The following is a 27392-nucleotide window of genomic DNA, read 5'->3' as shown; positions in this document are numbered from 1 at the left end:
TCTTTAAAGAAAAATAAAGAAAAAAGTAGATTATCATTAGTTTTTAGCTGAATGAACAGGGAAAAATATTTAATAATTTGCATTTAATGAATCACTGATTATGCACAGTATCGAACAGAAATATTTATACATTATGTAGTTTTATAATTATATATAACAATACTATATGTTATGTATGTTATATAATATTTATCATTATACAGTATTACCAAAACATTTAAATATATGCACAGGAATCAAACTTCTTTTAAGATGCAATGTATTACATTTAAATATATGAATGCATAATTAGCTAGAGTTTTAAACTGATTAATTCAATATTAAAACATCAATCTTAATTCTCTCATGGTCACAAGACAAATAATATGAATGTATAGTCTTTAGAAGTGGGCTGTTGGAGTTTAGTATCAGATGCTGAGAGGATCTTGTTGGCCTTACACTGATCCTGACAGTCGCTGTGTCTGACAGGAGCCGCTGGAGTTCAGGAGTTAATGGAGGCAGCAGTGGAGGCGGAGCCAGCAGTGGTGGAGGCGCAGGAGGAGGCAGCGGGAGCGGAGGAGGCGCTGGAGGAGCCGCTGGAGGAGGAGGATCTTCAGGTCGATCCTCCACAGCAGCCCGTGATTCACGCAGACAGACCCGTGTGATCCGCACTGGCAGAGATCGAGGCTCCGGCCTTCTGGGCAGTCAGCCACAGCCCGTAATTCCAGCCTCCGTCATCCCAGAGGAGCTCATCTCTCAGGTAGCACTCGCTTCAGGGGCCTCCTCCACATTCCTGATTTATTTACTGTTTTAAGTTGGAAGCCCTGGCAACAGCTCTGCTTAATAACTTCCATGTAATGTTTGTATATGTATATTATTCAGCTTTTTATAGAACAGAACCAAGGTTTTTATAGTTTTGCATTTTCCATTAGTTTTGACTTTTTGTTTTTAAATTCAGTTTAATTTTAATTAGTTTATAAAGTGGGTTTGCTAGTTTAGTTGTTATCTGTTGAAAATGCTTAGTTTAAGTTTTTATTAGTGTTGGTTTTAATCGTTTTTTTTTTTGTAGTTTGGGTTATTTGTCATGGGCAATATTCAAAAAGGTAAAAAAAAAAAAAGTATTGTGTGATAACTCAACAAAAACATCATACAATTTTAGAAAATATTAATTCAAAACTAAAACCAGTACAAACATGCTCTATGAAAGAAAATGACAAAGATGAAATCTAAGGACATTTAATCTAGAATTTTATTTTGTTTTTGTTATTTTTGCCAAACACGCATTAGTTTTAGTTCATTTTTGTTTTTGTAATGCCTTGTTTTTATTTTTATTTCGGTTAACGACAATGTTTTTTCCCACCTAGTTTTTATTTTTTTCGTTAGTTTTCGTTAACAATTATAACCTTGAACAGAACTTAATTCTCATTTGAGAATATCATACCATTTTAAGCTTTAGACATACAATTAAACTGAAATAATAAAATAAACAAAAGCTGAAATAATTTTTTGGTCATTTATCAATACCCCTAGGGCTGCAACTAACAATTATTTTCATGATTATTGCCTGCATTCATTAAAATATTAAAAATTATTGACAAAAATAAATGCATTCAAAAGGTTGAAATATATTTACTGCAATATTACGTAATGTGTATTATATAATGTACAATATAGTAAACAAATGTATTTTAATATTTTGTAATCTATTTTGCTAATCATTGTGTGAGAGTTTTAAATGTAAATGGTGCAGTATATAATATTAATAAAATATATTAAATAAAAATACATGCGAAACATTACTACAAAACAATTAATATAGCTTTTCATGTTAATACAATTTTTGAAACATGATAGTTTACATTATAAAGCGAAATAAAAAATAGTTGATTTTGATTGCTTCCATTGTCTTCATATGTAAATTGCTTTGTATAAAAGCATTTGCTAAATGACTAAATGTAAAATATTGTGTTCATACTACAAACCTTGTTTCAAAATTGATTTCATGCTTTTATAATTATTAATTGCTAAAGATAGTTTTCAATAGAATGCAGATAATAAAATTGGGCTTTATGCATTTAACAAAAAAAAATAAAAATAGAATATGCAAAACTAATACTATATTTTTTATATTAATATATCTTGTTAATATTGAATTCATTTTGTGACCCAGACCTGCTTTGTAATTTTGTTACTGATTGGTTTTGCTTCCCCAATTAGGCCCAGGTGGTTCTTCAGGGAAAGTCCAGGAGTGTCATCATTCGAGAGCTGCAGCGAACAAACCTTGACGTTAACTTGGCTGTGAACAACTTGCTGAGTAGAGACGACGAGGACGGTGATGATGGAGATGACACGGCCAGCGAGTCCTACTTACCTGGAGGTAAACAGATGCAGACGATGGGTCACAGTTATGATGCTCAAGACTGACATTTTAACAAACCTTTCTGACAATACCTTTCATACTTTCACAGAAGACTTGATGTCACTGCTAGACGCAGACATTCACTCTGCACACCCCAGTGTGATCATTGACGCGGACGCCATGTTTTCTGAGGACATCAGCTACTTCGGCTACCCCTCTTTCCGACGCTCTTCCTTGTCCCGTCTCGGCTCTTCACGAGGTAAAGGCTGAAACACAGTCATGCCTGCACACACTTGGTGTCATGAAGCCATTTAGCAAGATTTGTGGAAATGCTTGTGCCACAACCACTACGTACATCGTTAACACCGTTTTAAAAAAAAGTCACAACTCGCAACACATTCAGGCATATGCGAAAGATGCTGTTGATTTAAATCTGAAGTCAAACAAAAAAATGTATCATAACAAATTAATCCTTGCGAATTCAGATGCACGTTATGCAACACTTTAACCAAAACGGTAAAACTAATTATTGATCGAAACCAGAGTTTTACAATAATGCACCAGGTTACAATGTTGCTATACAACTGTTAATTACAGAACTTAATAACAAGTTTGGGTTAGGCCCTGCGTCGTATCACATGCAAATATCGCAGTACAGAAATCTGCTTTAATTTCATTTCAAATTACATGTTCATAAACCAGCCTCTGTGTACCGAGTTCTCTGGATATCAAATCCTTTGAGATGCCTTGCTGCATGTTTGTGTTGTGTGTGAGTGTTTCCTTGCTTTTGAGAGTGTGTCCAGTTGTCCTGTATGGTCAAAGTCGTCGTTTCACCCTAGAGAGCTCTCTGCGAAAGGCCCTGCAGTGCAGACAGTTACCCATAAGACACTGCAGTTTATACCCGTACATTCTGGACACCCCTTATAACAAGATGTTTCGCTGCTATTGCAAGCTACCAACTGATAAAGCCAGCCTGTACAGCGTCCATATGTAGCCCTATTTTACTTCTAATAAATTCTGGATCATTACCTAAAATGGTCATGTATCCTTTTCACCCGTATTTTTCGACACGATCAGTTGTTTACAGTGTCACAGTGTTGGTGTCACAGAAGTACACTAGGATTAGACTTAACTAACACAGTCTTATTAATTGTAATTTGTATGAAATCTCACTATTCCGAGGGTCTTTCCCAGAGAGTGGCTTACTGTTATCCCACTGGTGTGACCCCATTGCATACCAGTTCTCCTTCTCCCCCTAGAGCGAGACTCTGAGCTGCTCCGCGAGCGAGAGTCGGTCCTGAGGCTGCGTGAGAGGAGGTGGCTGGATGGAGCCTCCTTCGATGCGGAGCGTGGCTCCACCAGCCGTGAGGGAGAGCCCAGCCTTGACAAGAAGAGCGTGCCGCTGCAGAGCCCTGTCACTCTGGGCGAAGAGCTCCAGTGGTGGCCTGATAAGGTGAAACTTTAAGCCTTCCGTGTCCTAAAATGGGAAACTTCAGATTAGGGATGCACCAAAATGAAAATTCTGCAAAATTAAAAACACAGGGCCGAACACGTTTATTTTGTCAATGCTTTACACCATTACATTAATGAAATACCAAATGTTTGCTGTTTTTACAGTTCTGTCAGAAAATATTTCAGATCCCGCCAATTCAAATCTGTTACAAATTTGAATGCTATCTGTGAATGTAATAATGTATTAATATAGCTGTTTTAATTATTAATATTCCTCAGTTCTACTTTTTGTTGGCAGCAGATGTTTGTTGAACATATCACATGGGCACATCCAATTGGTTATGTCTCAAATGAAAGTAAACCGTTCAGAGAGAAACTGAATGCGTACCTGTGTTTTAAATGAGTGCAGGTTGTAAAGCGAAAGCACAAAAAAATGTATTTCCTAATTGTTTAAGGCCATTTCACAATTTCAGTCATCATACAGTAACCAGCAACAATCACCCCTTTGTCTTTCGATGTATTGATTTTTGTGTCTTTCTCAGACATTTTGAAATTCTCCACACTGCCGACATGTTTGCTGCATTAGCATACCCTTAATTTGATCAATTCACGTCATTGTTTGGTACAACTTATTTGGTCTCTTCAAATTTTTCGGCCAAACTGTTTTTTTTTTTTGTGCTTTTTTTTTAAAAAACATTTTTAAAAAAATTTTTAGTCGAATAATCTCGGTTGCCAAACATTTGGTGCATGCCCTCTTTCCTCTTTCCTAACTGGATGTCAAGAAAACCTTTTTTTTTTTTTTTTTTTTGCTTTTTATGAGATTGCAAGATTAGTTCAGTTTTACTTTTTTTTTTTTGTAATCACATTATGTAAAAAATATATTTTCTTTAATTTATATAAAATTTGTCGTCAATTAATTTTAATGTTAGTAATGTTGTCTTATTTTTAAAAGCATAAAATTTTTATTTCAGTTTGAGTTATTCTAGTTCCCCAGCTTAAACGAAAATTAGAAATATTACATTATTATTATTGGCGCCTAACTGATATAAAGCAGCCAACTTTTAAATGTATGTTGTTTAAGTAGAAGTAACAAAATGCTTTTTTTTTTTTGTTATTTTTGTTAACTGAAATTAAAATTAACTATGATTTTTAGAGTCATTCAACCAACTTTTAAGTGTTCTGAACAAGTTTCAGACACTAATATTTTATAATTCTATTTGTATAGTTTCTATACAATATATCCTTGGTTCTGTGATTCTTTAGGACTATGTAACCAAGTTTGTCAGCATTGGGGCTTTGTACTCTGAGATGGTTGCTGTCAGTACCAAAGGTGAACTGTACCAGTGGAAGTGGAATGAGCCTGAACCTTACAGAAACGCACAAGTAAGATTTCCAAAGAATTCCTGTCACTTTGATTTGATTGAATTGAATCTCATGAATCTTTGCGCTTTCGTAGAATCCTTCTATACATCACCCTCGTGTCCCTTTCCTTGGCTTGACCAATGAAAAGATCACCCACCTGTCTGCCAACAGTATCCGAGCCACTGTGGCCACCGAAAGCAACAAGGTAGAAGACATTTATTTATTTACATGGGAGTGGGTGAGAAACTAATCATTGGATCGGATTTGGCAGAAACATTAATATCAGTATGCACCAAAAAATGTCCTCAGATCTCAGTTTTCTGTTAACCTGTGTTGTGTAGGTGGCGACATGGGTGGATGAAACTCTTAGCACTGTTGCTGCTAAACTAGAACATGGTGCACAGATGTTCCCGGAGCTGCAGGGAGAGCGTATCATCTCTCTGCACTGTTGTGCTCTGTACACCTGCGCCCAGCTGGAGAGCAGTCTTTACTGGTGGTGAGCAGGCAGGAGCATGCATGATAGTTTGAGCCATTCTGCTTGTGATCCGTGAATAAATTGAGTTTTTTTCCCTTTAGGGGTGTTGTGCCTTTTAGTCAGCGGAAAAAGATGCTTGAAAAGGCCAGAGCCAAGAATAAAAAGCCAAAGTCCAGTGCAGGCATCTCTTCTATACCCAACATCACAGTAGGAACTCAGGTGAGGAACATGCTATTGTTGTTTGCAGATTTTTTTTATTTTATTTGATTATTAGGGCTGGGTGATCTTATGATATATTGCTGTTGCTATAAGAAGTGTGAATGGGCTTGAAACCAGATGCACACAAAATAACTTCGCCTGACTTGCGAAGTATTCACAAAAACGCAATCGGTTTTGTCTTAATTGAACATATTAACAGTTGGGAAAGAAATCAGATGAGTGTCAATATATTAGATTTGCACTTTTGGTCTTAAAGTGACAGCAGCGTAATATCTTCTGCTGTCTGTCATTAATGTTAATTAAACAACCAAAGATCACTCATTGACTGAATAACTTAAGCTGCTTTAATAAAATAAAAATAAAAAACATTGGGTAACACTTTAGTATAGGGTCCAATTCACACTAATAACTAGTTGCTTATTAGCATGTCTATTATTAACATATTGGCTGTTTATTAGTGCTTAAAAAGTACATATAATGCATGACATTCATAATCCTACCCAATACCCTAAACTTAACAACTACCTTATAAACTATTAATAAGCAGCAAATTAAGGAGTTAATTGAGGCAGAAGTCATAGTTAATGGTTAGTTAATAGTGAGAACTGGACCCTAAAATAAAGTGTGACCAAACATTGCATACTGTTAGTCACACAGTGAAGACTTTGAATGCTAAAGTTAAATAGACCTGAGTTTTATTGTTTTATATATCATAAAACCTGTTGTAATTAAAACCAAATTTGATGAGAATTGGTTTTTGATTAAATGGAGTTGAAAAATGTAAACAATATCCAACCCTAATTTTTTTTATTTGTATTTTTTATCTTATTTCTAATAACTTAATTATTGTTAAGGTTTCAATCATTATTCTATCATTCAGTGAATTATTCAATCATTGAAAGTGAATTGGGTATATTTTGGTCATGTTGAGGATCACATCACCCATCCCTGATGTGTCAAATATGATCTGTTCCTTCTTTTAAATGGCGTAGTTAGTTTGGTGTGGTTCAGAAACATCACAATTCTGTTAGTTCATAAGACTATTTTACATAAGTTATTAAAGATCATGAAAAAATATATTTTTGCTTTAACGCCCACCCCAATTGAGGATCACAGTGATGACGTCACGTTTTCCCGTAGGTGTGCCTGAGGAATAACCCTCTATATCACGCTGGTGCCGTGGCCTTCTCGGTAAATGCCGGGATCCCTAAAGTGGGCGTCCTGTTGGAGTCTGTGTGGAACATGAACGACAGCTGCCGCTTCCAGCTCCGCTCGCCCGAGAGCCTGAAGAACATGGAGAAGAACACCAAGACACAGGAGATCAAGTAAGATGACTGTTCTTCTGTGGCCAGACACATGCATGCAAGTATTTATTCTAACAATTGTGTTTGATCTTATTGTCAGAACTGAGAGCAAACCAGAGCTGGTGAAGACTGAAATGGGCCCTCCACCCTCACCAGCATCCACATGCAGTGACACTTCCTCCATCGCCAGCAGTGCTTCTCTGCCCTACAGTATGTACACTGGACCACTAACCCATCCACAGTTATGCAGGGTTTATATTGACCTAAAATTTGACGTAGAAAGAATTTTCACTCAGAATTACAAAGAAATAGGTTGTACGAAATATGAAATTAGTGCTTTCTTGTAAAATGAAAGTAATTTACAACTAACCTTCACTGTAAAACAGATTCTTCAAAATTGTAAATAAAACAAAGACTATTTAGTCTTTCTAAATCAAATTTGTTAAAATTCAAGTGGAAACCGTTTTTCTGAGTGAAATTTGTATATTTTGATTTCTCCTGGATTTCTATAAAACATATTCCTATAAAATAAGTGTCTTAGTCATGATGCAACGATAAAGATGGCCTGCGATCAGTGTGTAATTGAAGCAGTCATTTACCTAATGGATTTGGTGATGGCGCCAATGTATGTGGCTTGCCGTTTACTGCCTGTTTTTTTTCTCGTTTGTTTATTTTATTATGTTTTATGTTTGATATTTTACTAAATTCTTTGTCGCTTTTAACGTATGATAGACAAACTCTGCTTGACATTAAATATATCACCAAAGAGCTACTTAATCATGTCCAAAGTGGTACTCCGTTTCTTCCACCGCCATCATTGACGGCTTAACCTGATTATTTGTAATGCGCGCCATGCCTTTTACCATGGAAGCGTCGCAGGAGACGGGGACGACGAGGATGTATCGCAGTCGAGCTCAATCGGCTTCTGTCGTTTAAATTGGGATCCAGGTTTTGCGTGGGCCTACACACTTATGAGGCTTGTTTCAATCGTTTCTTGGTGCGATGTTCACTGGAGCCAGAATATACGTGGATTTTACCAATTGTGTCGGATCGGCCAGATCAACCTCCAGTGCTTCGTTCACCTCGTCTACGCCAAGGTGGAGTATATTCCAGCCAACTTTGCTCACTACGCCAGACACCACAGTCGACCGTGGACTCGCTGCAGATCAGGATGGCTCTGATCGTCGATAGATCAATGGTAAACAAGACGTTTATCCTTAACGACTTGTTTTTTGTTTTTTGACTTCTTTCAACCTTGATTTGTTTGTCACTGAAACTTGGCTTACTTCGGGGGATCTGAGTCCGTTCACTGATCTGGTACATTTTCTCCACCTAAACTACACAAAGATTTTATTTATGAGTTCTCCCATTTTTTTGTCTTTTTTTAGGGGGAATTATTCCTAACTTTGTAGGCTTTAAATTTTAGGTGTTTTTAATGTTCACGTGTGCGGTCCAGTCAATTCTTTTTTGAGCCGTATTGACTCTTTTGATGTAGTTCAGTTAATGACAGCTTTCCAAACAATATATACTATTCCTAAAATTTGAAATATCCCACTATATCGCCTTGCTTATAGTATTGCATGCACGGTATCGTGATGCGTATCGAATCGTCAGATTCTTGGCAATGCACAGCCCTATTACTTGTGGTGTCCTGCAAGGCTCTATCCTTGCTCCGGTTTTATTTTCACTGTATATGCTTCCTCTAAGGCTTTGATGTCCATACATTTCTTCATCTCAAGGAAAACAAAACTGAGAATTACAATTTTTGAATACTCAGAAGCCTTTAGCTCCTCTTGTTTAGATTTTGGTCCGATGTCTGAATTTGTCAAACTATTAGTAAAGAATATGGGTGTGTTTATTAAAAAAAAATAATAATAATAATAATAATTTCTCAAATTTGACAAACTGGTTAAAACCATTTGTTTTGTTTATCTTAAGAATCCTAGCCAAGGTAAAGCCATTTCTATCGTTTAAGAACTTTGAAAACGTGATTTATGCTTTCGTCTCAACAAGATTAGACTACAGTAACTCCCTTTACATGGGCATTAATCAGCCCCGTCTTCAGATGGTACAGATTGCCGCTGCCAGGCTTCTTACAGGTGTTCAGAAACGAGAACGTTTTAATTTCCTTGCACTGGCTCCCAGTCCATTTTAAAGTGCTGCAACTGATCTTTAAGTGTTTGAATGGTCTAGCACCTGCATATTTGGCTGATTTACTATCCAGTTAGGTCTCTGAGGTCATCCAATCAGAGACGACTAAATGTTCTGAGGGCCAGGTTGAAACTAAGGTGATCGTGCTTTTCCCATTGCTGCACTGAATCTCTGCAACAGTTTACCTGTGTACATTAACCCTTTCGAGTCGATTAACGCATATATGCGTTTTGAGTCATTTTCTCCTGATAACCCCGAAAAGAACTTAAATTACACTCTCAGTTTTAATCGTACAGATAAGAGCAATGCATCAATCGAATCTGTAAAGGGTCTACTTTTTTTTGGATACAGACATAATAACAAAAAACCTTTGTGCACTTATAAAATAAAGATAACAAACAAGGTGCGCTGTCTACAGTTTTTGTCTCCGCTGATCGTCATGTACAAACATTTCATTAAAACGGACTGTAACGCCGTGAATACTCAACGAAGAGACATGAGAGAGATATCTATAGAAAGCCTGGAATGTCTACTTTTAAACTAAACAAGTGCTGCCGAAATTACTTTATTCTGAGTTAGAGTAATCCATATGAAAACAACGCGATGTCTGTTTTTCATAACTCCGCTCATTATATCTAATGTGACCACGCCCCCGCGCTGAACGCGCTATTCAGATTCAAACTGAAGCGTGCGGCTTGAATACGCCCACACAGAAGAAAAAGCACCCAGACTGTGCTTCAAGTTTTTATTTTATTTTACTGTTTGCTTCGCGATGAGAGGACTAAGACATAATTCACCCCAAAAAGATGTGATGTGGTTGAGGATTTGAGAAATGGATTTCCTCAGAAAAAAGAATGAAGCACTTTATTCAGCAGAGATCATAAACATGAGTAAGTCTCTTTTTATTTATTTGTACTAGTTTTCACATAAAGTGTAAACATTTTACTAGTCAGACTTTTTCCAAATACTTTTTCCAAACTATAATTCCTGACTAAATGTATAATCAAGTGAAACATTATGAAGTTTCAATAACAATACACAATACTATACCATTCAAAAGCTTGATGTAAATAATATAAATGTGACAAATAGAGATAACTCTAACAAATCTAAAAACAATGCAGTTCTTTCGATTTATTCCCCCTAAAAAAAACCTGAAAAATATTCTCAGCTCTTTTCAACATTAATAATAATAATAATAATGATGATGATAATAATAAATGGGGTTTATTTGGTAGAAAATAAGATTGTTGAAAGGATTTCTGAAGGATTGTGTGACTGGAGTAAGGATGCCAAAAAATTTGTTTGAAAGTAAGCTTTGATTGTTCCTAATAAACTGTTTAACTGCTCCCCCAAGTGGATATTAAATTATGTTGTGGGATAATTAAATATATTCTTAATAAACTACAAACATAAAATTACATACTTTTATTTTGTTCTCACATTCTTTCTTGTAACTCCTCCCTCTCAGTGACACAGCTGACTGAAAGGCTCATTATGCAGCTCATTATGCAGGCCTTTGTCTTCTCAGGTGTAAATCACAATGATATTCATGATAGTTGACGCCTACTCGCATATGACTTTTACCAACAAAAAGTGTCTTAGAAAATTTAAATCAATATATTGTTTTCTGTGAATGAGTAAACAAGATGATTTTCACATAATTTAGAAAGAAAAATTCTAGACTACAAGCTCCAGTTCTCAACTTTTTCGGCAACCAATTTTATGTATGTGTTTTATTGCCTTATTCAAGTGATTTAACATTTTTAGTTTTTCACTAACCATGCATAACATTTTTTTTCTCAAAAATACAATCATGTACATGCATGCATTTCACATATTATTATAGCCCAGTTTGTGCTGATTACAGTGATATTAGACTTTACCCATTTAGATATTTATAAGAAACTGAAAAAAGCACAAATATCAGGGCATGACAAAATTTCTCCAGGCCCCAAAAATACCCTTAGACTCCAGAGGGTTAAACTGCGCCTATGGTACATGATTTCAAAGGAAAACTCAAAACATGTTTATTTTCTTTAGCATTCAGTTAATTTGTGTATTGAGTGATTTTTAAATGTGTATTATCTGTATGTTGTTGTATTTATTGAAGGCTTTTTTTTTGTTTAGCACCTTGTTCAACAGTTGTTGTTTTTAACGGTGCTATATAAATAAAGTTGACATTGACATGTGCTGCGTTGAATGATTCGGTTTGTTTGTTTGTGAAACCTGTTGTTTGTTTTGCTTTCTCACATCTTCGTAACATTTTATTAAACTCTGCATGGTTTACTTTCTCTACATTACTCTGCGCAAAAACAAAAACACTCATTCTTTAGTTGAGTTTTCATCCAAAAGCAAAACCTTTCCATTTTTATTCTGTTTCAGCTTTGTTAATCACCATGAAAAAAAAACAAGGACGCAAATACGGTGTTAAAACGCCAACATCCTCATATCTATGTTATTAAATATGTAGTCTCTGAGTAGCTGACTTAAATTAGAACAGTTTAAACATCCATTTTTTGTGTGTGTGAGATGTGGCTGCAGTGTTTTGCCATTGCTAACCTATTACCTGCTGTGCTACAGAGCGAAGGCGCTCGACGCCGGCTCCAAAAGAGGAGGAGAAAGTCAATGAGGAGCAGTGGCCTCTGCGAGAGGTTGTTTTCGTGGAGGACGTTAAAAACGTCCCTGTGGGAAAGGTGGGTGCAGGTCTACAACGTCGATCCAGTGGAGACTGAAACTACAAGCATATTTTCATCACGTTTGCAACCTCCTAATATAATAAGAATCACCAGTGATGGATGAGATTTGATGCAAGCGTACTGTGTTTTACTTGAGGTGTGATGTTGCTGTCTGTGTGTGATGCTTTGCTAGGACACCTCATTTGCAACAGCTCTCTCTTTTGAACTCAAGGTGCTAAAAGTCGATGGTGCATATGTTGCTGTGAAATTTCCAGGGACGTCGAGCAGCGTGAGCAGCCAGAGCGCAGCTCCCACTGACTCTGACCCGTCCTCACTGCTGCAAGACTGTCGACTGCTCCGAATAGATGAGCTACAGGTAAACACAAAAGTAAAAATGCCATTTTAGATGAAGAAATCCTTCCTAAAATGTATTAAAGTTGAGAACACTTAATTGCATTTCCTTGCTTGTAAACCCCTTGTCTATAATTAATGGTAAAGATAAAAACAAATATTGCTGTATTTTGTAGCGGAGACATTTCTCTTTTCTTTTAACAGGTTGTTAAAACTGGTGGAACACCAAAAGTTCCAGACTGTTTTCAGCGCACTCCTAAAAAACTTTGTGTCCCAGAAAAAGCTGAAATTTTAGCTGTGAATGTTGACTCCAAAGGTGACTATGGCTTAGATCTCTCTCACATCTTGTTGTGAATTTCCCCTGTGCATCTGCTTGACTCCTCTGTTGTCTTGCGTCCTGCAGGAGTTCATGCTGTGTTGAAAACAGGCAGCTGGGTACGCTACTGTGTCTTTGACTTGGCCACCGGCAAAGCTGAGCAGGAGAACCACTTCCCCACCAGTAATCTGGCTTTTCTGGGTCAGAGTGAGCGTAACGTGGCCATCTTCACTGCTGGCCAGGTCAGACAACACACAGTCTGATGCCCTCCATGCGTTTCTCTGTACACCTGTTTTAACTCTCTCGTCTTTGCGTCTTCAGGAGAGCCCTATCATTTTGAGGGACGGTAATGGCACTATTTATCCCATGGCTAAAGACTGTATGGGTGGAATACGTGACCCTGATTGGCTCGACCTCCCGCCGATTGCTAGCCTAGGCATGGGAGTCCATTCGCTCGCCAACCTTCCCAGTAACTCCACAATCAAAAAGAAAGCAGCCATCATCATCATGGCTGTGGAGGTATGATGCACCAACCTGCTAAACATTAGACTTTCAGTTACTGCTCACTTACTGTTTTTCCTCAAGGAGCATATGTGCTTCTAATTCGAAAAATTAAATGCATCAAAAATAAGTTTTTTTCAGTGATTAAAGGATACAAGACAAGATATGCACGCAAAGTTACATGGTTTTTATGAATACAAAATGTACACAAACTTTACGGCAAACTGCATTTATTCAATAATTATATAATTAAGTAAAAGCAAACTAAAGCACTTTATATATAAAATTGCATAATTTATTAAATACAGTTTTAAGCAAATATTTGAAAACCCAGAGTATCATTTATATTATCTGTATTACATTTTTTTTATATAAATATAATTTTTTGTTACAATGTTTTTGCTTGTAAATATCTAATTTTATGCCTTTATTAAGATAAATATTTTACACATTTTCATTGCACCCCTAAAGTTTTTTAATACGCTCCTAAGTTTTCAACTACATGCCAAATACACAGAGTAACGTAAATGCCAATAATGACCAAAAAAAGAGTTTTCAATTAAACATTTTGAAATGTCTGCTTCTTATATGTAAACACCCATCAGAGGAAGATTCCTTTCTATCACAAGCAATCTGTTGGCATAAAATATGCATGTTCAGTGATTGTGAATTGCTCTGAAACGACAAGCCTGCTATGTTTTTACTTTAAAAACCTGTGGATGTAATGCTTAACACTTACCTTGGATCTGACAACACTACTAAATACATTTAGCAGTTTGCACGTTTTTAGTCTCCGATGCAAGTGAAATGTTTCTGGTTGATGTATGCTGTGTCTCTGTGTTTCAGAAGCAGACGCTGATGCAGCACGTGCTGCGCTGTGATTACGAGGCGTGCAGACAGTACCTGATCAATCTGGAGCAGGCCGTGCTGCTGGAGCAGAACCCTCTCGCTCTGGACGCTCTGCTGGGACACCGCTGCGACGGCAACCGCAACATCCTCCACGCCTGCGTCTCCGTCTGCTTCCCCGTCAGCAACAAGGAGACCAAGGAGGAGGAAGGTAAGTGTTGTTTTAGGATCATAGAGTTTCGTTAAGGGATAGTTTGCCCAAAAAATGTAAAGGTCATCATTTACTCACCCTCCACTTGTTCCAAACCTGTATATTAGTTTATTAATCTTTATTATTTTTTTAATCACATAATAAAGCTGGGAAATACGGCGAAATTATTATTATTTTTTTTAAAAAATATCACACTACACGATTTGATCACAATTCTTTGTCATGTTGGTTCTACTATTTTGCAAGAGGTCAGAGCAGTACTGTCAAATTAATTGCCCTATTTTAAGTGTTACAAAATGTCAAATGAAAAAGAATGGCAGAGATTTAGGCCAAAGTGGGCAGAGATAAAAAATCTGTCAATTTTATCGGTTTAAAAAAAAGGAGAAAGATACACTTTACAGATACACATACAAATAAAACAAACAGTGGGCCACAGTAGATGTATTTACCAGCAGCATTTAAGAAATTAATAATAAAACACTATATACATAAATTACATATTGATTGAAAGAAATTTCAAACCGGTTTGGAACAACTTGAGAATTTTCATTTTTGTGTACCATCTGTTTAATATTTTTAGTTTTTAATTTTTAGTTTTCTTAAGTTTTAGTCAGTTTGTCGTTTTGTTTTTATGTATGGTTTATTTTAAGTGTAGTTTATTTAAAATTAAATGGACTTCAGTTCATTTTAATTCAGTTAATAGTTAAAGGCAGCATTTCTATTTTTAAGTAACAAAATTGATGAAATCACTTTAAGATGGAGCTGTATAGACAATCATGTACTTGTCTTCGGTGATGACAAGTGAGGCAGCTCACTAGGATTTGCAACGCAGCCGATGTTTGATGTTTCTCCAAACCCGGTCTGAGATGACTTGAGTGCTGTGCGCTGTGTTTCAGAAGCAGAGCGGTCTGAAAGGAACACGTTCGCTGAGAGGCTGTCTGCTGTGGAGGCCATCGCTAATGCCATTTCAGTGGTGTCCAGCAACAGCTCTGGGAACCGCACAGGATCGTCCAGCAGCCGCGGGTCAGTGTTCAGATCCACTGGCATACAGAAAAACATTTCACCTGAAGAGCATTTAAAACACGTGGTCGACCGATATATCGGCCGATATTTGAAATTTTTTCATTATCGGCATTAGCGGATACCTTTTTTTTTTGTTTTGTTTTTTGCGCAGATATGCATTTATATCATTTAAACAAATCTTTGAATTACTAATGAACATTTAATTTTACAAACCTTGCAAACTTAGTCAAATCCAAATCTTGTGATGTTTTGACGATCGATGCGAATTAAATGATTTAAGCATTTACATTTGTGATTTCAAATTGTGCTGCGCTTTATGCGTTTGCCCACTGCCATATTCATGTAATTTTGTCATCTAACAAATAACTGTTTATTTTTAAAATGTATTTTTTATATCCATTTTTAAATTATTTCAAATTTCTTAAATATTAATTAAAATCGTTATATTTGCATTGGGGCACCATGCTTTCCAAGATACAACAGTATCAGTTGTCAAAAACAATATCTGTCAACCACTATTTAAAATTAACAATTAGGCAATTTATACAAACAACAAAGATTTAAGGTAAAAGGAATAATTGAGGGCAGAAGGACATTTAATTTAATGTAAACTGTAAATAATTTTTCATTCATTCTATTGATTTCAGTGACAGACTTTTAATTGCCTTTCTTTAAACACATTATAATTTGAACAAAAGCCAATAGCAGTCAACCTGTAATTCATATCCATTGATTTAAATCAGTACATTCACCAATTTTGAATACGTGTATATTTTGAATAAAACATTGGATTGTGTATTTAAACATTTATTTTGAGATTATGGGTTTGTTATAAATCCATGCATTATACATTTTATTTTTTATTTTGATCTTGGTCTTAACATATTATGCATTTGATCAGTTTATGCATTTCTTTAATAATACATAGCAGATGTTATGGAGTAGAGCTGACCATGCACTTGCACAAATGTGACAACGTCAAATTTTAACTTTATACAAATGGTCAAAGTCTGTAGCTCTGCAACATGACTGAATGTTTTTCTGCTTCTGTACTTGTTGTACAGTTGTTTCACGTTCTGTGTTCTCGTTTCTGTAGCTTGCGTTTGAGGGAGATGATGAGACGCTCCCTCCGCGCTGCAGGTTTGGGCCGTCACGAATCTGGCCCTTCCTCCAGCGACCACCAAGACCCTGTTTCACCCCCTATTGCACCTCCCAGCTGGGTACCAGACCCTCCACCAATGGATCCTGGTGAGTTCAGTGGTTTTTGGGTCGTAACAGATGCATTGCATGCATGTGATTGCCTGATGTCTTACAAAACCATCTTCTCTGCCAGACGGTGACATTGATTTCATCCTGGCCCCTGCAGTGGGCTCCCTTACCACCGCCTCCACAGGCACTAACCAAGGACCCAGCACTTCCACCATCCCAGGTACATTTTTATATATTATTTCATGTGACCCTGAATTTTCTCTTGTAGCATGTTTTCAATATTTCCCATGTCTTCTCAAGGACCTTCTTCTGAACCATCAGTAGTGGAAACTAAAGACCGGAAGGCTAACGCACATCTGATTCTGAAGCTCATGTGTGACAGCGTCGTCCTGAGACCTCACTTAAGAGAGCTGCTCTCTGCCAAGTACGTCACACTCCTGCCGCTCTGAATGATAGCGTGCCTCTCTTTAGCAGAGCTTGAGTGATGGTTTTGCTGTTGTTTGATAGGGATGCTCGTGGGATGACTCCATTCATGTTGGCTGTGAGCGGGAGAACTTACCCAGCAGCCATTACTGTTCTAGAAGCAGCACAGAAAATAGCCAAAGGTGAGAATACGGCTGCAGTTTAACTGTTATTTTAGTATTAATAATGTACAGTATAGTTTTTGATTAGATTGAAATAAAATTAAATAAAATAATTTTTTATTCCAAGTTAAACTAAATGAACATGAAAAATTACAAAATTGTACTTTTATTTGTATTTTCAGTATTTATTTAAGCTATATTATGATTTTATTATAATTTTGGGTTTTTGTGTCTTTAGATTTTTATTTTTTTATGCCTACGTAGTTTGTATTAATTTTATTTTTGTTTTAGGATTTCAAGTTAAACTTAATGAAAAATTACAATTAAATGTTTTTTGTTTTTCATGTTTTTAATTTTAATTTTGCGGTTATGTTTTAGTTTTTTCATCTAGATAGTTTGCATTTAATTTTGTTTTATTTTAGGACATCAAGTTAAACTAAATGAAAAATTAAAATTTTAGCCTTTTTTTCAATATTTATTTCAGTTAATGTTTTTTATGACAATTTATTTTGTTTTTTACATTTTCTACATAGTTTGTATTTATTTTGGTTTTATTTTAGGACATCAAGTTTAACTAAATGAAAATAAAAATTGTTTTAAAAATTGTTAAAATGTAACTTTTTTTTTTTTTTTTTTTCAATATTTTATTTAATTTCTGTTAATATGATTTTATTTCAAGTAACACATTTTTTAATGGGTTAAGATATTTTTAACAGCCTTGGTTTAACATGTTTAGAGACCATTATGTGGCCTAATGATTAGAGAGTCGTAACCCAAAAGTCACAGGTTCGAGTCTCTGGTCTGGAAGGGATTGTATGGGACACCGTACTTGGACTCATGTCCTTTCCTTCCTTCATTCCTCTCCTATTTGTTTATAAATCTTTTCTGGATCTCCTATATGGTTTAGGTGAACCAAGTCTCGGAGAGAAGGAGGATGCAGCGTCTGTGTTCATGGAGATGATCTGTCCTTCAGGAACAAACCCAGATGACTCTCCTCTCTACGTCCTGTGCTGTAACGACACCTGCAGCTTCACCTGGACGGGAGCTGAACACATCAACCAGGTACAAACTTCAGCTATATATATATATATATACATATATACACATTATTATAGAATTAGTGTGATTTTAACTGAACTTGTCTGTTTGCAGGACATCTTTGAGTGCAGAACTTGTGGCCTGCTGGAGTCTCTGTGCTGCTGCACTGAATGCGCCAGAGTTTGTCACAAGGGTCACGACTGCAAGTGAGTGCATCTGCTGTAAAACCATTTAAACTTGACACCTAATTTTCTACATTACCTCATTAGTCACAAACCTTGAATGCATTGTGACTAAACCAACCTATTACACATAGCTTATTAATTGAAAAAAAGTTGAAAGAAAATATATGTTTAATGTAAAACTAATTAATATTAGAAATCTTGTCTTGGCAACTAACTGAAATAAAATCAGTTTAAGTACTAAAATTATTAAAACTAAAAAGATATGTATTAAAAATGACACACTTGTAACAATTACTAAAATTAAAATGAAAACATTAAATATGTATACTATAAAATGCTATAAAAAATAAGGTAATTAAAAATAAATAATTATAGAAGTATGGTAGAATTAATACAAAAATAAGATTTTTGATTAGTGCTGTCAGTCGATTAAAAAATTTAGACTTTTTTTTTTTACTGAAATTAATCGCGATTAATCCTACTTAACATTAAAGTTTTTTTTTTTTTAAATAAATCTACATTGAAATTATTTCACATTCAATCTTTAAATTAACATAGAATCAACATAAAGACGGTACATTTTTAATATTTGTATAATATATTATTAATATTTTTTTTCACTCTAAGTGTCTCTATGAAAGTTTTTTTCCCTATTAGTTAACCAGTGATTAGCCAATCAACGTTACAAAGCTAGCAATCTCAGCGTTTATTAAACTACTTAAAATAAGTTCTAATTTAAGTGAACTTAAAAACTTAAACCCATTATAATGTCATTTACCTGTGTGCCCTTAGGAAATCTGCAGAAATTGAATACATTTATGAAACACTGAATTCTAAATTAAATATTGATGAATCCTTAAAGCTACAAAATTGATTAATTTGATTCACATCAGTTGGTCATTAGGTTTTTTGGCTGCTGTTTCTTTAAGAGCTGCCTATGCTGAATGTAATGTGGATCTGACTCGCATATCCTTACTGAAGTTTTCCAAAACTGTTACTTACATGATTGTTTCTGCTATAATAATATTTACTATGTCGTAAAACCGTAATCTCTCTTGTTTCATCTCCAGACTGAAGCGAACGTCTCCCACTGCATACTGTGATTGCTGGGAGAAGTGTAAATGCAAGACCCTCATCGCCGGCCAGAAAGCAGCTCGTTTAGATCTGCTCTACAGGCTGCTGACCACCACTAATCTAGTGACCACTCCTAACAGCAGGTATGTTCAAGGAATGAGTGCTTTAAGTCCTCAGCTATCTTCTGTTGTCAAACCATGTGAGTGTCCAGTCAGTGTTCTGTGTCATGAACTCTGTGTGTGTCTGAAAGGGGAGAGCACATCTTGCTGTTCCTGGTGCAGACTGTTGCAAGGCAGAGCGTGGAGCATTGCCAGTATCGACCACCTCGCATTCGAGAGGACAGGAACCGGAAGGCTGCCAGCGCTGAAGGTGTGTCTTTTAGTAGGGACGGATTAAGACATTTCTTTAAAACATCTTTAACTTATTTTAAGGGCAATTGTTGCGAAATTCTTAAGTTATTATATATAATCTTAAGAAGAAAATTATAGGCTTGACTTTTCTTTTGCCCAATTTGTTATTGTATTGTTACTGCATTTAGAATTCAGTCAAAACTGTCATGCATTATCATTGTTGACATTATCAATCATTCATCTCACTTCAGAGTGATTGTGAATAGTTCTTGATAGTAAAAGGTATATGTAGTGTTGTGTTGTAAGGCTAAATTACAACAATTGAGCAGAAACGATAACAAAAAAATGTATAAAGAGAACAAATCACACACAAAAAAAATGTCATAGCTTTTTTTTTGGGAATACAAAATATTCTTAATTTTTTTTTCTCTGAAGTGGCAAGAAAGCAGTTTTTATTTTTAAGAATGTTTATAAATATGGTGCTTGGATTAATTGGAGCAACGTGTTTGCAATGCTTTAAACTTTTGCTGCAAAGAAATGGGTTGTGCGATTAATCGAAATCATCATAAAATCACGATTTGAGAGTGCACTATTTCTAAATCGCTGACCTGCCGCAGTATGCTATCCGAACTAATCAGAATGAAATGCGCCTAGCGCGAGAACTCAATGGACTGGGCATATGCCTACGTAACTCCTGGTTCACACACTGTTTGTGATGCGTCTTTTTTTCGAGCCCTTGTTAACGGATCAGAGCATTGACACCGCATGGGGTAAAAGGCTAGAAAAAGAAACGTGCAAAAAGAATATCTAGCACATGATCATAGAGAGAGTTGTGAGTGCACAGGACGCAGTTTGAGTGAGAGGAAACACGTCTTAAGTGCTCGCACTCTCTCCGGGCGTGAGCACTTGTATTTTGTGACGAAGCAAAGGAAATCTGCGTGCGAGCAGAGAGATTCGCGCACGCGCATTATTTTAATGTGCTTTCATGTTTCGATAACGTACTAACTTTTGATAAAACTCTTATTGGTTTTCTATTTTTTTATGTTTCAAATTCATACTGAATGCATTTATGACTATAAAGCATGTCTGTGTTTGTCAAAATCGTGATTAAAATCGAAATGACAAAATGGCAATAGGTTTTTTTTGTCCACATCGCACAGCCCTATTGCAAAGGTATGGATAGCTGTTTAAAGGTTTTTCCTAGATAGAAAGGGCTTACTGGGAAGATAAAGTTGGTAAAAAAAAAAAAAACTTGATTACAGCTGATATCTGCTTATCAAACTTTAAACTAGAGTGCCTTAGTTTAATGCACACTGTATAATACGGAGTGAGGAAGCCAAGATCAAAATAAAAAGCATTTTCCTTAGGATCATTTCTGGAAGATAATTTCTGATTTCTTTTCATTCAGGTTTAAGAAAGGTTTGAAAGCCATAACTTAAGGGAAGATAAAGCTGGTTATCGTCAGTGTGTAGATGAAAAGAGACGCCATATATATATATATATATATAAAAAAAAAATATCCAAGGGGAGCAAAAACTTGTAAAACAACAACGGGCCTAGGATTGAACCTTGCAGAACACCACAACCAAGAAGAATGTGGGAAGAAGAGTATTGGCCCTAATCGAACAGTAATACACCTGTAAACAAATAAGAGCACAACCACTGTAAAACCATACCACAATGTCCTACACAAGACTCCAGGTGTGACAGAAGAATGTTAGCACTTAGGTCTAAGAGGACAAGAGCCATGGGTTTCCCTGAATCTGTCAAGAGAAATGTAATTTAAGACCCTTAACCGGGCCAGTTGGACCATTACAACTTAACACGTTCATGGTTTTATTATGCATGGTTGATTAGTTAATGTATTGAGAACATTGATTTTTTTTTTTGTTTAGTGTTCTTTAATGTGTGTCCGTCTCTCTCTCAGACTCTGATATGCCGGATCATGACCTGGAGCCTCCTCGCTTCGCCCAGCTGGCTCTAGAGCGTGTGTTGCAGGACTGGAACGCGCTGAAGTCCATGATAATGTTTGGCTCTCAAGAAAACAAAGACCCGTGAGTAGAACATTGAACACTGGCAAATGTCATATTCAACTTTCAACTTTCAAGACATATTATCGGTCATAACGTGTCGTATTGTTTCAGACTGAGCGCCAGCAGCAGAATCGCTCACCTTTTGCCAGAGGAGCAGATGTACCTGAACCAGCAGAGCGGCACCATCAGGCTGGACTGTTTCACACACTGCCTCATCGTCAAATGTGCACCAGACATCACTGTGAGTCAAAGAAACTGCAGTTGTGCTTTTACATGAATGAATATTTCATTACTTTCAGGGTTCCCACTCTAAGCCAAATGTCAAATTTCCTGACTTTCACGGACTAAAAAGCTGAAATTCAATGACCTGTTATTAACAAAAAAAAACAGGCTGCTGTTGTGCTTAGCACAGAGTAGAAAAAACCAACCATAGACAGAATTTCAAGCCTATCCATTTGCAAACTTTATTTACTTTTTCAAGTTAAACGCATATAAACATTATTTTTTCTTTTTATTGCATTTACCTATTAAATGCACTTTGATATTTTTCTGTACTATTTCTACAGAAATTAATTTATGGTGTTTATGCTTTCAGGGGGTTAAACTCTCTGTTTTGACATTTAAGTTCACCATTCATTCGTTTAGTTTTTGCTTTTGTCATCTACTTTTAACACTCAGTTTGAAAGTGATCATTTTGTAGCCAAATCTCTTTAAATTAACATATATGTGGTGTGTTTGCCTTAGTTAACTGGTACAGCCTGGTGACTCCATTAGACTTGAGAGATTGCCAGTTGATATTGCAGGAAGTGATAAAAGGATGCTGAAAAATAGCAGGCTATGTTTGTTTATATCTACATGATCATTTCAGTGTAATAGCAGTAGTTTTGCCAACCGTCTCCTCTTGTTCTTGTTGATCTCCAGTTTATTGACACTCTTTTGGGGACCTTGGTGAAGGAGCTGCAGAATAAATACACTCCAGGCCGCAGGGAGGAGGCCATCATCGTCACACGCAGGTTCCTGCGCTCTGTGGCCCGAGTGTTTGTCATTCTCAGTGTGGAGATGGCATCTTCCAAGAAGAAAAAGTATGTGCTGACATAGAAAAGCTGTCTTTTTTTTTTTCTTGGAGCCATATTGAAATTCCAACATCTCAGGAACCGAACCAGATAGGGCCTTAAAATTGAAGATACCAAAATGAAAGTTTAAGACCCCAAATCTAAAAGGGCATTAAAATATCTTTAATACTTTTTGATTTACAGGCATGCAATCTTTGGACAAAATCTTGAAAAGTGCGTTTTCCCCATTTTTGAATGGTCACCATTGGCACATAACAGATTTTACTAACTCATCTCTGTGTAAAAATGACATTATGATGCTGGCATCTTTCTAAACAAATTTTTACTCCCTTATAATTTGGCTCTGAATCTCCATTTTGAAAAAAAAAATTGTGAAAATTGCCATTTTGACCACCATCTACAAAACAGTGGATTACTCATCTATCTAATATTTTGACATGCATCACTATACATGTCTGTCTGTCTGTCTTAAGAAAACATATCAGCAAAATCAAAACACGCTAATATGGTGGTCTTTCATGTTTAATGTTAATAAATAAAATAAATAATAATCACATCGTCATGCTCACGATCTCTCTCTCTCTTTTGTTGTTCCTTCAGTAACTTCATCCCGCAGCCCATCGGGAAGTGCAGACGTGTTTTCCAGGCTCTGTTGCCGTACGCAGTGGAAGAGCTCTGTAATGTGGCCGAGTCTCTGATCGTGCCGGTTCGGATGGGCATCGCTCGCCCCACCGCGCCCTTCACTCTGGCCAGCACCAGCATCGACGCCGTACAGGGCAGCGAGGAGCTCTTCTCCGTGGAGCCGCTGCCGCCACGACCCTCTCCAGATCAGTCCAGCAGGTGAGTCGACCCAAAATATACCTGTAGCTTCCTGCATCTCAGTGGTTTTCAACGTTTTTAACTCCCAGACTAAAATGTGGACTCTTTAGGTTTCCTCTGGTACGTCTGCTGCAATCACAAAGTTTAATTTCAAAGCTGCCCGTGCAACTAGATTTTGTGTGTGGTCAAACTGGCGCGATTTATGCCATTTCTGTTGCATATGAGGAAACCGTTCTTGTTTCTGAACATGTTGGGGAAAAATGCATGCAAGCTCCATCAAGGTGTTGTAGATGTTAGCAAAACAGACAAAACATGACAAGATCTCGAATTCGAAAGCACCCGAAGCCCTGCTTATAACACAGCAAAAGAGGAACTCCCGTTCACAAAATTCAAATCACAGATAGTACTGATGGAAAAGAACGAGTTTAATGTTAACCACTTTCATTTCCATATAACTATAAACGATGATAGAAGTTAATCAGCATGCATTAAAAAAAAAAAAAGCTTGTGACCAAATCATGTGTTCATGCGACCAACTGAGAAAGTTAGTCGCAAAAGAGCGAACTATGCCCTGCAATAGATTTGTAACTAAAATATAATAATTATCACAAGCAGAAATTTTAAGAGCAGAATCTTCTTAGGGTTTCTTCTCTTTTTAACCAGTGAATTTACATGTTTTCAGTCATTTGTGCTTTACTGGATAAAAATTAAAGATCAAAAATAAAAAATTATAAATGTTTTTTCGTCTCCAAATCATCATTCTATTGGATTATATTATATTTTGCCCCCCAAAATTAAAACTACGGAGCTTTTTCTTCCCAATAAATAATTTTATAGCTTGGCATAACTAGAAAAATGTATAATCAAAATATGGATTAATGCATGTACGTGAGTTTTCAGGTCTAGAAATCACATTTATAGGTTTCATAGACATTTTTCAAAGACGACTTGAGGGGGTGAATAAAAAATTGTTTTACCATTTTTTTTTAAAGCAATTTTTAAGCTTATTTAAAAAAAAAAAAATCATCATAACACCACCTTGGAAGTTTATTTAAAACAGACCATATTACAGATGTGTTGTCAGATTTAAGTTACGGTACAGCTCTTTTTCTTCATCCTATAAAGAATACACTGAAGCTGTTTGAGAGCACTCAGAAGTTGTCATTAATACAGGTGTTGTCTGCTGTCTTGTGCCTCTCAGCTCCAGTCAGTCAGCCTCTTCTTACATCATCAGGAACCCTCAGCCCCGCCGCAGCAGTCAGTCCCAAACGACCCGAGGCCGCGACGAGGAGCAGGACGATATCGTTTCTGCCGACGTAGAAGAGGTGCGAGGCTGTATAGTTAGTTCTATCACTTGTGCGTTTCGCCTGAAGCTCTTTGTCTCAATGCTCCTGGATGTTCACCTGTTCAGGTGGAGGTGGTGGAGGGTGTTGCAGGTGAGGAGGATCATCATGATGACCAGGAGGAGCAGGGCGAGGAGAACGCAGAGGTCGAAGGGCAGCATGATGAGCACGATGAAGACGGTAAACACAAGATCGCACAGAGACTATAATACGCTTAACAGGACTCGCCAATGAGAGACAGAAATTTGTTTCATCTAGAATAGTATGACCTATTTAATAGTTAAACGTGTGTGTATATATATATATATATATATATATATATATATATATATATATATATATATATATAATATAAATTATTAAAAAAAGGAATATTCTGCAACCCAAGATATTTTTGACAATTAATTTGTGATGTTCAAGTTCTGTTTTGCAGCGTCTTATTTCACCAAAAATAAAATATTTTGTGAATTTTTATTTTAATTTGTAATAGTAATTAATTTGTTTAATTTTTATTTATGTTTAATTAGACAATTTTCAATTATATAATTGTGGTAATTCAACATGAAATCCTAAAAAATAAAATGGAAAAAAAAGAATTTGTTGGGGAAAAATGGTTTGATTTCATGGGGCCCTAAATTATTAGCTTACTGTGTTGATTTCACTTGTAAACAGACGACTTATTTTTACATTCATTCTTCACATCTAACCAACATGAGAGATGTATTTCCTTCCCGTAAATGGTATGAAATGAATATCGCGATAAATATTGATATCGAATAAAATGGTAAAAAAAAAAAACTTTTTTATTTTTGCTCATATTGCATTACATTCTGCACTATTCAGAATTTCGGTATTACCAGAAAAACACAAATGTGTTAGAAACACTATTGCTCGTTGTCCTTTTTTATAAAAGATAATTCTGAGGTCACAAATGATTGCTAGTCGTGTTTCTCACAGGGAGTGACATGGAGCTGGATCTGTTGGCTGCTGCGGAGACTGAGAGTGACAGCGAGAGTAATCACAGCAATCAGGACAATGCCAGCGGCCGCAGGAGCGTAGTGACCGCAGCCACCGCCGGATCTGAAGCAGGTGCATCACTTCATCAAAGCTACAGAAATTACTGCGATTGTGTTTTGTTTTGCTCTCCACATGACCTTCTGAGCACACAGGAAGCTATAAATGCATTTCGTTTTGAATTTGTTCCTGTGACAATCGTAGAATTCTATTTAGTGGGTCAAACAGTCTATTTTGTATTTTTATTCTATCAAGTTAGGTGCCTTTTGTTTATCTAATATTGGTGGAAATTACAGACTAACCAGTCTATACTAGTCTAACTAGTGTGTCTAAGTTTGACCCTGGAGCACAAAAGCAGTCATAAGTTGCACAGGTATATTTGTAGCAATAGCCAACAATACATTCTTCTCTTTATTTATAAATCATTGTATCGATCGTTTTTTCTTTTACACCAAAAGTCGTTAGGATATTAAGTAAAGATCATGTTCCATAAAGATATTTTGTATATTTCTTACCGTAAATATACCTAAACTTAATTTTTGTTTAGTAATATACACTTTCTATTTTTAGATTTTTTTTTTTTTTGCACCCAGATTTTCAGATAGTTGTCTCCAATTATTACAGACCATACATCAATAGAAATATTATTTATTTATATTTTCAAATTCACAAAATTGACCCTTATGATTGGTTTTGTGGTCCACAAATCTGGATTTTTTTTTTTTTTTTTTTTTTTTTTTTACTTTTGATTAATTTACCCTAAATATATTTTTCATTTTATTTAAAAAAAAAAAAGCAAAATAGAGGGACAATTTTTTTTTAATTCTTATACCTGGAGTGTCATCAAATAAATTAGCAAAAAATGTATTTTCAAACATTTTTGTGACTCCTCCCATTTGCAATAGGTAGCCCCGCCCAAACCTCACACCATTGGTTGAGCACATGTCACTCAAACCAACTCTGATGTAATTGTTTGATGCCACTATGGTGCAGAAAAACAAACTCTTCACCTTTTAAACCTTCCACTCTGTTTTTTCCTGCAGGTGCCAGCAGCGTTCCTGCTTTCTTCTCCGAGGACGACTCCCAGTCGAATGACTCCAGTGACTCGGACAGCAGCAGCAGTCAGAGCGACGATGTGGATCAGGAGACTTTCCTGTTGGACGAGCCTCTAGAGAGAACCACGGGCTCAGCGCATGCTAACAGTGCGGCCCAGGCGCCGCGGTCCATGCAGTGGGCCGTACGCACGACACCCAGCCAGCGTTCCTCCGGCGGCGCCCCGTCCAGCTCCTCCACACCCGCTGGTCAGTATCTCACTCCACCTGTACAAAAACAAATAATCAAAACAAGTCACTCCCGACTGTGTCACACCTAGGGCTGGGTATTGATTCAGATTTCCCAATTCGATTTAGATTTGCAAGCTCTTGATTCGATTTTATTACATTC

The 27392-nt window shown here is 36.4% G+C and overlaps 1 protein-coding gene across 6 annotated transcripts in view; it reads left to right on the top strand.

Annotated features, from left to right (window-relative positions):
- ubr5 (ubiquitin protein ligase E3 component n-recognin 5) overlaps positions 1–27392 on the top strand; it is a 46997-nt gene that overhangs the window by 6598 nt on the left and 13007 nt on the right. For 3 of the 6 annotated variants that reach the window (XM_026283340.1, XM_026283337.1, XM_026283338.1), the window contains exons 6-38: positions 469–739; positions 2197–2356; positions 2448–2597; positions 3580–3791; positions 5054–5173; positions 5247–5357; positions 5494–5648; positions 5729–5846; positions 6987–7171; positions 7251–7360; positions 11885–11997; positions 12212–12355; positions 12535–12646; positions 12734–12888; positions 12968–13165; positions 13994–14204; positions 15101–15227; positions 16324–16475; positions 16561–16656; positions 16737–16860; positions 16944–17041; positions 17928–18082; positions 18173–18264; positions 19314–19460; positions 19568–19686; positions 21595–21721; positions 21812–21941; positions 22622–22782; positions 23374–23613; positions 24794–24917; positions 25004–25115; positions 25893–26024; positions 26993–27250. In XM_026283340.1, the coding sequence (XP_026139125.1) occupies positions 469–739; positions 2197–2356; positions 2448–2597; positions 3580–3791; positions 5054–5173; positions 5247–5357; positions 5494–5648; positions 5729–5846; positions 6987–7171; positions 7251–7360; positions 11885–11997; positions 12212–12355; positions 12535–12646; positions 12734–12888; positions 12968–13165; positions 13994–14204; positions 15101–15227; positions 16324–16475; positions 16561–16656; positions 16737–16860; positions 16944–17041; positions 17928–18082; positions 18173–18264; positions 19314–19460; positions 19568–19686; positions 21595–21721; positions 21812–21941; positions 22622–22782; positions 23374–23613; positions 24794–24917; positions 25004–25115; positions 25893–26024; positions 26993–27250 (4919 nt within the window). The remainder of the gene's footprint in view (positions 1–468; positions 740–2196; positions 2357–2447; positions 2598–3579; positions 3792–5053; positions 5174–5246; positions 5358–5493; positions 5649–5728; positions 5847–6986; positions 7172–7250; positions 7361–11884; positions 11998–12211; positions 12356–12534; positions 12647–12733; positions 12889–12967; positions 13166–13993; positions 14205–15100; positions 15228–16323; positions 16476–16560; positions 16657–16736; positions 16861–16943; positions 17042–17927; positions 18083–18172; positions 18265–19313; positions 19461–19567; positions 19687–21594; positions 21722–21811; positions 21942–22621; positions 22783–23373; positions 23614–24793; positions 24918–25003; positions 25116–25892; positions 26025–26992; positions 27251–27392) is intronic. The other 3 variants (XM_026283341.1, XM_026283339.1, XM_026283342.1) reach the window with 3 other exon arrangements.

This window comes from Carassius auratus, chromosome 16 (genome assembly GCF_003368295.1).
Source record: "Carassius auratus strain Wakin chromosome 16, ASM336829v1, whole genome shotgun sequence".
Lineage (NCBI taxonomy): Eukaryota > Metazoa > Chordata > Actinopteri > Cypriniformes > Cyprinidae > Carassius > Carassius auratus.
The sequence above is the reverse complement of the archived record's forward strand: the minus strand, read 5'-3'. Positions and strand labels throughout refer to the sequence as shown.